The 12,167-nt window shown below is 51.6% G+C and overlaps 1 protein-coding gene across 2 annotated transcripts in view; it reads left to right on the top strand.

Moving 5' to 3' along the window:
• The window catches only part of LSAMP (limbic system associated membrane protein), a 303,962-nt gene extending 292,718 nt beyond the window's left edge, over window positions 1-11,244 (top strand). For both annotated transcript variants that reach the window (XM_058824905.1, XM_058824904.1), the window contains one exon: window positions 3,902-11,244. In XM_058824905.1, the coding sequence (XP_058680888.1) occupies window positions 3,902-3,999 (98 nt within the window). In that variant the 3' untranslated portion in view covers window positions 4,000-11,244. The remainder of the gene's footprint in view (window positions 1-3,901) is intronic.
• The last annotated feature ends 923 nt before the right edge of the window (window positions 11,245-12,167 follow it).

Below are 12,167 nucleotides of genomic sequence, written 5' to 3'. Positions count from 1 at the left end.
GCTGCTGCGGGGCCGGGGTGGCGAGGGGGTGAGACATCGGCGTGGGGAGGGGGTGTGACACGGGGATGGACAGGGGGTGTGACATCGGGATAGAGAGGGGATGTGACATGGGGATGGCGAGGGGTGTGACAAGTGTGACATGGGGATGGAGAGGGGGTGTGACATGGGCATGGAGAGGGGGTGTGACATGGGGATAGCGAGGGGATATGACATGGGGGCTACGGGACCCGGATGTGTAGGGGATGTGACATGGGGGTTGTGGAACCGCGACGCCGAGGGGATGTGTGGGGATGGCGAGGGAGCTACAGCGCCGGGGGTTTGCGAGGGGCCTCTGCGCTGAGGGCTGCAGGGATGGCGATAATGGGGGGTCTGTGCGCTCTGTGTGGGGCTGCAGAGGTGTGGAATAGTGGGGGGTCTGTGCGCTCTGTGTGGGGGCTGCGGTGTGGCTGTGCACGCCTGGGGAGCTGTGTCCGTCCGCGTGTGCCGCGGGGTGGGCGCGCTGGGGAGGGCGGTGTGCGGGTGGGGGGTGCGCTCAGGTGTGCGGGCTCTGCAGCACCCCGTGGCCGCCGTGGGGCTGGCACTGTCCCCCCAGCGTGGGGCTGGCACTGTGCCCCAGCGTGGGGCTGGCACTGTCCCCCCAGCGTGGGGCTGGCACTGCCTCTCAGCGTGGGGCTGGCACTGTGCTCCCAGCGTGGGGCTGGCACTGTCCCCCCAGCGTGGGGCTGGCACTGTCCCCCCAGCGTGAGGCTGGCAGTGTCCCCCCAGCGTGGGGCTGGCACTGTGCTCCCAGCGTGGGGCTGGCACTGTCCCCCAGCGTGGGGCTGGCACTGCCCCTCAGCGTGGGGCTGGCACTGTCCCCCAGCGTGGGGCTGGCACTGTCCCCCAGCATGGGGCTGGCACTGCCCCTCAGCATGGGGCTGGCACTGTGCTCCCAGCGTGGGGCTGGCACTGTCCCCCAGCGTGGGGCTGGCACTGTGCCCCAGCGTGGGGCTCACCCGAGGCCGTGTGGGTGGGCAGGGGCACGCACAGCCCGCAGCAGCAGCTGCTCCTGCACACACGTGGAGAAGTCATCATGCAAACATGGGCTGGCACAGCCTGAGGTGTCCTGGGAAGGGAAGGTGACAGTGATAGAATGAATTGAAACCAGATGCTATTTCCTGCAGAAAATCTCGCTCAAAGACAAGCATTTTATTTTCCAGCACTTTCACTCTTTTTCTTATTACACTTGAGCAGCTGTTGTCCCCCAAAACATTATTTTGTGATAGAATTATAAGCTTCCCACATTTTTACAGTACTTGTGACAGTAAATGCAGCACCCATGGCATGTACTCTAGGTAGATGTGCTGTAAAACCCAGGGATTCCATGTGGCCCCCAGGGTTATGTGCAGAGGCCACACTGGATCCCAGTGCTCCCAGTCAGTCTAACAGAGTGCCTGATACCTGCTGGTGAGAGCAGCTGCTGGTGTAGCCTGTGGTGTGGCACAGGAGATGATCAGTTCTGCACATGGAGAGGTTTCTACAGCCATCTGACTGGGACACACAGGGAGCCACAAGAACATGTACCATTTTTCATCTCTGGAGATGGGGGATTTGGCTTTTCAAATGCCCTCAAACTTAGGCACACAAGCTCAAGCAGAACAGAAGCTGGTGTGACCCTCTCCCAAGTCCTCCATCCCACCACATGTCTTTGTGTGTCCTCTCTTACACCTAGACATTGCAGAGGCTCATCTCTTCACCACACCACCACCACACCATGCCATGCCTCTGCCCCCAGTCCCCACCAAGCTCACAAACTCTGATCCGTGCATTTAGGTGCATTAAGGCAGCAGTACCCAGCCAAGGGCAAATGTCCCCTTGCCTCTGCTGTGCTGGGTGTGCAGTGCTTGCCACCACTGGTGCAAATGCCCTTGCTCTGGTTGCAACGACACCCTAGAAAAGTGGCAAAGAGGAGGAATGGTTGTCACAAGTATGTTATGTACATGTCTAAATATGTTTTAAGACAAATAGTATTTAAGCCAGATAATAAAAATGTGGTAGGTGAAGTTTTTTGTGGGCAATACACCCTGCCTGGTGTGCTGTACTCTTGTTTTTTTACTGGGCCAGAGGAGTCATGTTTTGTGCCAAAAAGGGATGCAAAAGCTCCCAAACAGTCTCCACAACATTATTTGACTGTGAGAGATGCTTTTTCTGAAACATAGGTGAGGTAGGAGTCGTAGCTGAACTGAAATGTGTTCCTGAGTTTAGGGGAGGAAATAAAGCAAGTAAAAAAACCAATGCTGTAGGATTTGTGTGACAAGCCACAAAAGTTGCATGTGGACTAGATGAAATAAAGAAGCCATAGATGGAACATAAATTTTCCACACAAATCATCACATAATTAGTTAATAATAAAAGAATAGGACTGGGGCACAAAATCTACTTTAGTCAGCTACCTTAGGAAGAAATCAGGCAAATGAAAGTGCAATGGAATTTGAGGGATACTGGAGACATGTCTCTTGGATTTGCTGCCTTTTAGTCACTAGCTTGAGTTTACAAGTGACTGTCCTGCTGAGCAAGCCTGTGGCACCTGTGCTCCACCCAGGAGAGCAGGGCTCTTCATCTCTGCAGGTTCTGAGGGAGCAGTTGTACTTCAGTCTCATGGAGCTCTCCTGAACAGGGCTTTTTTTAAATTTTTTTTTTTTTTTTTTTTGCTCTCCTCTGCCATCACAGCCTTTCTTGGTAGGAAGCATGATTTCTTTTTTCCACAGCAGGATCGGTTCTAACAAAAAACCTCATCTCCATCTCCACACTCCAGCATCTTACAGGCACATATACGTATAAATGCACACATACATGTGTGTGCATGCATACATACATGAGCATTTGTGTGCACATGCACAGGTTGAGCCTGCATTTACAGACCCACAGCCACGTGCACCTCCCTGATCAGCTATAAAGAATAGGCTGCCGAGGCTTGGGATTGCAGGGTGAATTTAAAACAGCATCACTGCCATTAAAGCTATCCAGAAAAGGGAACCCATAAATGAGAGGATGAATGAGAAGATGTCAGGAGTGTTAGCGTTTAACGCTCCCGGAGCGAGGCTGCATTATTTGTTGCTGCAGCAGCGCGCTCCTCCCTGCCCCCTCTGACAGAGCCTGCGGATGCGCAGCGCACACGTGCAACTTCACTTCCCGCCCTCATGAAAAATCAACCTCCCTGGCATACCCTGCACCCTCACCCCACAGGTGTCGTGCCACAGGGCTGTGAGTGCCACAGCCAAGCCTTCCTCCACCCCGATTCAGAGACAATTCATTACGGTGCAGCCCTGGGAGGGAGGGAGGGGAGGTGTCTGCTGGTTGGGCCCAGGTTTATTGATCGCACCACGGTGATGAATCAGCTCCTGTGGAGCTGGTGTTTGCCTGCAGACAGGTACTGGCCACTGTGCACAATTATAAGGAGTCCTGGCATCTCAGGTCACCACTGGGAAGGCGGCAGAGCGGGCAGGTGTGGGGGTGGTGACGAGGGGCTGCATCTGCAAAGGGATGAACCATATCTTGCACTGAAAGGCCGGCAGCTCCCAGCTGGAGGCACAGCAAGGGCTGGGATGTGGTCAGCAGCCAGGGCTGAGCCTTCCCACTTGCTTCAGCCCCTGTTCCTCCAGCGTGGGGGGTGTTTAGGGAGAGCCACAAGTCATTGGAATGTTGGGCTGCGGGAAGGAGGATGTGGATGAGCTGGCAGGCAGCAGCCTGTAGCTGGGCTGGAGGGGAGCTCACCAAGGTGGGAAGGACGCTGTGCCCTGCAGCCCAAAACCAGCGCTGCAGGAAAAGCCTGGGGCTGAAGCACTGTGTTCCTGTGTCACACCCATCTCACTCAGCCTCATGTAACCTTGTCTTCTTTTCTTTCCCTTCTCGCACCCTGCAGGACCCGGCACAGGGAGAGTAGACAACGGCTCCATGAGTTTGGCCGTCCCACTGTGGCTTCTGGCAGCATCCCTGCTCTGCCTACTCAGCAAATGTTAATACAAATCAGAATTAAGATAATAATATTAATAATAATTAAAAAAACAACACGACAACAACAACAACAACAACACACAAAACAAAATGCGTTATACAGGAGACAGAGCGAAGAGAGGGGAGAGAGAAAAAAGAGGGGGGGAGAGAGAGAGAGACGACTGTTTCTTTCACAACTTTTGTGTGTTCAGGAGCGAAGAGGGGGGAGAGGAAAAATTACAGCAAAGAAGACTCAGCAACATTTAATCCAAAACCTGAAAAGCCGGCTGTCAAGTCATCGACTGCCTAGGAGGCAACACGAAGCGAGGGAGAGAATGGGCACCAGCAAGGATCGTGTCGCCAGAGGATGCTGCAATGTAAACAATCCAACAAAACTTGCAAAGCCAATCAAAAAGAAGATCCCTTTTCTTTTCTCTCCTCCTTCCTCTTTTCCATACTCCCTCACTTTCCTTCCTTCCTCCTCTTTCTTTCTTTTGCAGAAAGAGGTCTTTGCTTCGGTGTCTATAGCCATTTAACTTTTTGGATGCCCTGGGTCATTTTTGTGAGCTAATGCTCAGCCAGTTCATACTTTTAAAAACAAATCTAAAAAAAAAAAAATATATAAAAGAAAAAAAATAACAGCCACAAACCAGAGCAAGTCACCTGAAGCTCTCTGCACACTGGTGTCCTGTGAAGAACCCCTTCCTCTCTTCACTTCACCCTGCGCTCATGTGCACCCAGCCCTTGCTAAACACCTTATTTCCCGTCCCCTCCTTCATGCAACATCACCCCACAGGCCTAATCTAAAGCTGTGTCAACTCTACTGAAAGCCTACTTCTTTTTTTTTTCTTTTAAAATCCTCTTCCTTCCCCCCCCTAATTCAACCAGGTGTCTTTCTCTTTCTCCTGTGTATGCCTGTGTGCGTGCGTGCATGCATGTGTGGCTCTTGCTCCGTCTTCCCTCTTTCTCTCTTTCTCTTGCTCTCTCTAAGCATGCAAAATGAACAGCCCATGTGTACATATGCTCATCCTGTTGTAGATAATGTCCTGCCTTGTAAGTGTGAGACAAGATGCAGAGAGATCACTTAGGCAGAGAGGAGGGGTGAGGAGAGAGGGGCAGCTGCAAAAGGTTCACATTGTGTCCCCTCTCCTGTGTCCTCACTGGCTTTTTGTCTTCTGGCCACCTTGCTTGCAAGAGTCAGTCTGCACTGTTGTCTAGGCTTTTTCTCCTCTCCTACTGCCAACCTGTTTGGCTCTCAGCCTCCAAGTACCAGCATAGCAGCTCTTGTTATGCATGAGTGCTTGCACACGTGCATGGGGGTGTGCACTCATGTGCAATTGTCCAAGCAAGCAGAAGAAACCAGGACTGGCCTACAACACTATGGACTGAAGAGTGCAGTCACCATTCCTCCTGGGGATGGGAGGCTGGGCCGGTGGGATGTGAGTGATGAGACCTTGGACGTCACCAAGCAGCCATTCCTTTTAGATACAGTGTGCATAGGAACAATACCTCAACCTGAAAACCACAATCCGGTCATTCCTAACCATTTTGGTAGACATGCAAAAATAGAGCCAATACCCTTTTTTCTTGCTTTGTTGTTTTTGTTCTTACTGTCCTCCCCAGTATAAAAGGAAATGTAGGCTGTGTAAGGGGGAGTGTGTGTGCGTGTGTGTGTGCTGTATACACCGCTATTACAAAACACACTGCAAATTCCACATTTGAAAGAAATTGGATCAGAAAATGTCCAGGACCTGTGAATGTAAGAAATAAAACAAATGTCAGGTCCAAAATCCTGGGCTTACAAAGAAGGAGCCTAAAATGATGCAGCGAAGAAGTGGGCAGTACCATTTCCCCTGCTCCTCTCTTATCTCAAGGGTGCTGGTTTTGCTGGAGAGTGCCCCACACTTCCCCTGTGGCACAATCACATACAGAGGTGCCAAGAAGAGAGGGCTTTAGTGGTTCCCAGGTGAGGAAGCGAGAAAAAGCTGTGAGAAACAGGACTGAGAAAATGGTGGGCAGTGGCTGGAATTTGCCACACCAGCACAATGTCTCCTGCAAGAGCCAGAGTGAGCAGGGGCTGCAGTGCCTGTGTGCGGGCGGGGGGAGCGGGGAGAAGATTCCTGTGTCCCTGGCCCATCATGAGCCATAGTATCCACCAGCAGCAAAGATGATAAAGCACAGGGTTGATTGGGTAGGCCTTTTTTGGAGAGAGAGATGTGCAGGGGAGAGCCTGATTTATCCCAGTGAAGTCGAGTGACCATCCCAGGACAGCAGAGTGTTTTACAGGTGCTCAGCCACTCGGCTCTCAAGCAGCAGCCAGTTTGCTCCTCTGCCTTTGCCCAGTGGCAGCATGCTTGGCAGCTGTGCTCACAGGCAGGCAAGGGGGAAACAGCTTGGCCTTGCAGTGTGCAGAAGGGGATGCCCCCAGGTGTCCCCTGACAGGAGGGAAATGGGAATTGCTGCTGCGAGCCATCCCCACCTGTGCTGGGCGGACACAGTCCGGCAAGGCTGTGCCTTGCACTGCGGCTCTGCCGGTGCTGCTGAGCTCAGCTCTCTCAAGCAGCAGCAGGAACGCAATCAAGCAGGCAGTCAGGGGCTCCTCCCAGGCCGCCAGAAGTGCAAGGAGATTCATTAAAGAGACACATGAGAGTCTGAAGTTTGGCCATTGCAAGAGCTGCTGTGGGATTGGATGGTGGTAATTTATGTTCCTCCAGACCCCAAAGCCATACCTGCAAGAGGGTGCAAGTCGCAAGTGGGCAACTGGTGCTTGAAATCCACCCAAGGCATCCAGGGATGGCTCCCTTCTTCCAAAATTGTCAGTCATTGATGGGACTTGGGCATCTCTCTTGGAGACTGGAGTCTGTCAGCCCACAAAACAATATGCCCTGCATCCTTCAGAGCATTCAGACGTCCCAGTCCTCGTGCCTAACTTTCAGGAGGGCCATCTAATTCAGAGTCTTAGTAACAAGTCCAGATTTTCTACTGCAGCAGGCCTCCTCTTTCCCTGGTACAGCCGTGAGCTGATGATCCTGGTCCCAGAAGCCAGGCTGGGAGCTGCACCCTTTCCTGCACACTGGCACGAGGGAAAGCACACAGTGCTCTTTCTTGGGGCTGTACCTATGCCTGGATTTATTGCCACAGGATTTATTTGTTGGAAAAGATGGGCAGCCTGCAATGTCTTGCTGTGACAGGCTGCTCCTAAGGGCTGAGTCAAGCCCACTTTAGGTTCTTTGATGTCAGCCCGGTTGCTATGGTAGCACCTGTGCCATGTGCTCTCTGCGTGTGTTTTTGTCACCGTGGGGTCACTCCTAGGCACTGGGGTCACACACATCAGACCTTGTGGTGTGGTGGCAGTCATTGCATCCCAGCTCCTCATTATCTCATGTCTGTTTTGGTTCAAAGGAGTTTTGAGGGGATGTTTTTTTGGATGTCAAGGCATATGGTTAAAAGGGAGATGTCTCACTAAAAGCAGGGAATCAATTTTTTTAAGTCATCTGCCCATTAGTGGGGGAAATGGCCTCAGCCCCAATGCTGGGATCTGGTCTCTTCTGCGGGCCCTGGGCAGATCTTTGCCTCTGTTGCATGGCTGTGAAACAGGGTGAAAGCCAGTTAATTGCAGACCTCTCTGAGAAAAGCCACCAACACCAAGTATGCCTGTTGTCTGCAGAAGTGCTGGGAACCCCACTCCTGGCAATGTCTGTTCCTAGGGAAATTGTGGGTAGGTTGGAGCTTGCTTTTCTCCAAGAATCAAATCCTGTGAGCTACAGTGTGCTCACAGGGTGCCGTAAAAATCCCCCTGTTTCTCCTGAACTCAAGCTCTCCTGAACTTTGAGGAACTGCTCAAAGCACTTGTTGAGAGGTGAGCCTAGATGAATATAGGAAACACAGGCAAAGTCTAATGCTTTTTCCCATTCTTTCTCGCCTCCATCCTCTGATGGAGATGTTGCAATGGCTTTTCTCATGTCTCAGGCCCTACTCTCTGAAACTTTCTCCTAATCATCTCTTTTCCCTGTTTGCATTGCTATCTTTCCCATCACCTCCCAAAAATCTGTGTTCTTGCTTCCTGCTGCCTCTCAGCTGGTTGGGGACCAGAGAAGGTGGGTGTTTGGAATTGGACACCAGTTCCTTGAGCTTGTCAGTGTAATTGTGTTTGATTGATGGAGATTTTAACATTTAGTGTTATAAAAAGATATGAACAAAATGCAAAAAAATTGTATTTCTTCTACTGGTTTGTAAATATTACAAGAGTTACATGAGATGTCTGGTAATGTCAAAGCAGAGGAACACAAACTTAGATTTCATATATGGCCCCATAATCGCTAGCAGATTTCTAACCCTTTTCAGATGACCGAGAGGAGGGGTGAAGGCAAGTCTTTCTGAAAGGACCTGGGCAGGGGAAGTGCAGCCACCCCGAGCCACATGGACTCCATGCATGATTGTAGCATGTTGCTTGGAGCGTGTGCCTGGTCAGATGGAAAACGAAGCAAACGCCTGTCTCTGAACGGCTGGGAAGGGCAACGTGGGATGCTCCGGCCGGCCGACACCTGTATCCTGGCAGTCGTGTTCATTTCTGTTTGTTTGCAGCCCCACACTCGTGGCTCAGTGATGCACCCTCTCCTCCTCCTCCTCCCCCGTACCCGCTTTCTTCACCGGTGAAATTGTGTCGCCCCATGCTAACCCCGAGTGCATGTGAACGTGCCATTCATGGAGATCTCATTGGTGACATGCATTGTGTCAAGAGTTAGTCTTTGTCTGCACATCTTTCTCACACCACTGACTGTTCACCACTTGGGCAGATTGCTCGTGCACTGCTGCTTGACCCACTTTTGGTCAAAGAACATCCAAGCCCCACCAGCTCTTCTTAGTTCCAGGTGCATCCAGACCATGCCCCCAGCCACCTGTTTGAGCAACCCTGTTCTGAATGTCCAAGCCCACAGCATGGACAAAGCCACCATCAAAAGCCATGTGGTCTCCAGGCTGAGTAGAAGCTACACATCTGGAAGGAATTTGGGGGAGCAGCAGAAAGTCCTGATGAAACAAGAGGATCTGGGAAGTTGGAGGAGTTATGCTAGAATCCTTCACAGACCCACCAGCAGATGATATTTCAGCTCAATTTTTGTGTAGTGTTTCATCACTTCGCCCTTCCCTGGTGAGGGAATCTATGGGCACAGGAAAACACCTCTTCTCCTCCTCCCACCCCCTCACACCTCTGCTTCTTCTCCTCCAAGCAGACTGACCTGCAGCCCAAATCATCATGGTGCTTGATGTGAAGTAGCAACTGACATGGGGGATGGCTGACCAAGACAGCATGACAGAGGAGGTGCCAGGGGGTGAGCAGTTCTCTCTCTTTCTCTCTCTCTTTCTCTCTCTCCTGATGGTGCACAATCTTACTGCTTCTCTGACTTGAGGACACAAAACTTCTTGAGTTTGGGATGCCAGGAGCAAACTGTCCTATGGGAAGAGCAAAACTTGAGGCAGGGAAGTGATGGAGAAGCTGGATGGCAATTTCCAAGCTGTGATGCCAGTGGAAAAGGGTAGGGATGAGTGCTGTCCATCATCCATGCGCAGAACTCTCAGGTTCATCAGCGAGGAGACCATGGCCTCTCAATGCTCATCTTAGAGTGGCTTCATTTCCAGTGGGATGCCCAGAAGATGATTTTTTTTAATTGCATGACTGCTGACTAAGAGCTGTGTCACACCACTAAAACCTCTTTCACTTTTCCTTCTTGTAACTTGCTAGAACAGTGATTGGGCAGCTCCCACAGCCCCCAAAATTTTGCCTAATGGTTGGCTTCCATTAGGGCAACATATGGTGCTTGCTTGTTGGTTCACTCGCTGTAACGGGGAGCAGAACCCATCCTGGTGAGAGTACATCCGTATGGTCCTCTGAACCTCTGTGGGTCAGGGTGATAGAGTGAGGCAAGGAGATCTCCAAGTCAGTACTTGGGCAGCAGGAACAGCTCTCCTAATTAGCCCAGGCAGGTGGGAAGCAGAGACTCCTTCCCTTGCTGCAGGCTTGGGTTAGCTGGTGCCACAGCAACTCCAATGGCCCTGCAAGCCTGGTAGGAGTGGAGAAGGAGGGGGCAGTGACAGGGGGACATGACTGCAGCGCAGGTGGTGGGGGCTGCACGAGCAGCAGGGCTCCTTGGGCAGCGCAGATGGGGAGGGGGCAGAGGTTGCATCCCAGGTGGGCCCTTCTTTCCCTGCCTGTCCTCATGGTGCTTCAGGAGCTCCCTCCTGGCCTCCCGGGGCATGCTCACCATGCAGCAAAATGGGCCCCAGTGAGTAAAGCAGTGTGGCACCACGTGTGGTGGCTCCAGCCGTGTCCTGAGGAAAGGCATGTAGGTGTTTCTGTCCGTAACAGAGGGGCCATGGGTGGAGACCAGGAACAAGGCCTTCCTAGGAGCCAGCCAGTGGGGAGAGCACATCCCAGGCGGGGCTGTCCTTCTCCAGAATTGTGACATTTGCTCGCCGTTTGGGCACACACCGGCTCACACGCACACGCCCGCCAGCTCCACGGCGCACACGCTACGGGAGTGCTCCTGGGCGCGCTCCTTCCCCACGCGCTCCACCACGCACAGCCAGGCAGGGCTCAGCCCCCTGCTGCTGGCCGTGGCCCTGCCTGGGACACACAGCTTCCTTGTGACCTCCTGAGGAGCCAGGAGAGGGCCTGGGCACGCCCGTGCCTGTGCCTGTGCCTGCGGGGGCACACGTGCGTGCCAGGAAAGGGAGGAGGGGGCACAGAGCAGAAACTTGCCTCCACGGTGCCACCTCCCAAAATCATTCAACCTTCCCAGCTGGAGCCAAGATTCATCCTCTAGACCTTGAGAATGAAGTCCAGTCCCTTCTTCTTGCTACACGGTGGGGTGGTTAGAACTCTCCTCATTAACAGTGTTATATACATATAAATATATATATATATCTATATCTTTATATATATTTTTCCCCAGCACTGTAGACATGAGCTGAACTTCTCTTTAACGAAACGAGAAAATGGCCATTTTATTTTTTCCATTGTTTTGGTTTTGAAACTAGCTCTGTGAAAGAAAATTTTAAAAGCGCAAGTGTGTGTGTAAAGGAACCAATCAAAAAAATTAAACCCAACAAACAAATGAACAAAACTCAATGATGAAATAAAAAAAAGAAGCTTTTTATTTTTTCTTTTCTCAATGTATTTAACTTCTGTTATCTCGTTTCTGTTTCTTTACATGTATGAATGCTCTGCTCTTCTGTGATCTTAAAAAAAAAAATACAAAAAAATACAAAAATTAAATAAACGTGAAAAGGAGGTAATGTTTCTTCATTTCCCCTCCCTTCCTTGCATACTCTGGCTTGTCTCCTCTCTGATAATATCTAGTGATGACATTCCAGCCCACAGGGGGAATGTGGGCCAAGATACCCCTTCCCTCACCTTCCTTGGAGGGACAAGGTGCACGTGGGGCAGGGGCCAGTGGCTTGGGGCTGAGGGTGTTGTGTCAGCTCGAGCAGTCTGACCCCTTCAGTGCAGTGTCTGAGGATGAGGAGAGCAGGCTGGCTGGAAATAGATGTGACATGGGGCTGCCAGGAGGAAATGCCATAGACAAAACTGCAGTGCACTCCTCTGAAGTCAGCACTTGCCTTCAGCTCCTTGTTTGGTTTGGGTTTTTTTAATTAGTTAAATTGCATGATTTTATGTGTGTACACAGATAGAGGTTGGTTTCAAGGCTGCAGTCCCAGGAGGGGAAGAACAAGGAAGGTGATGGAAGGAATGAGTTGAGTGAGCTGCTTAGGCAAGCACAGGACAGGAGCACCAAAAGACAAAGCATGGTGGTGGAAATGGTGGAGAGAGAAAGAAGGGGAGTGGTGGGGAAGGAGGCAGGAAATGCTGTCCAGAAAACAGCAGGATGCAGCACTGCAGAGGCTGGGTTTATGACAAGGAGGGAGTGGAGAAGCAGGGGAATGGAGAGGGCATGGGGCTTGGAATGAGAGCTGCCAGGACAAGGGGAAGAGGGGAAGGAGTCTCGTGCCATGGTCACAAGCGGACATGAAAGGAATAGGTAAGAAAGGAGCTGGAGGAAGAGGGCAGCAGAGTAGCCTGGGCAAGTTTACAAGCAAACACAACCAAAGGGGTGAAGAAACCAAGAAGCAGAAAAAACCTGGTCAAAGAAGAAAGCAGCACCTGGGCAATTTAAATGTGAAGGTTGGACAACCCAGAA

This window comes from Ammospiza caudacuta, chromosome 2 (genome assembly GCF_027887145.1).
Source record: "Ammospiza caudacuta isolate bAmmCau1 chromosome 2, bAmmCau1.pri, whole genome shotgun sequence".
Taxonomy (NCBI): domain Eukaryota; kingdom Metazoa; phylum Chordata; class Aves; order Passeriformes; family Passerellidae; genus Ammospiza; species Ammospiza caudacuta.
Note: the sequence above shows the minus strand (reverse complement) of the source record. Positions and strands in the feature narration are given on the sequence as shown.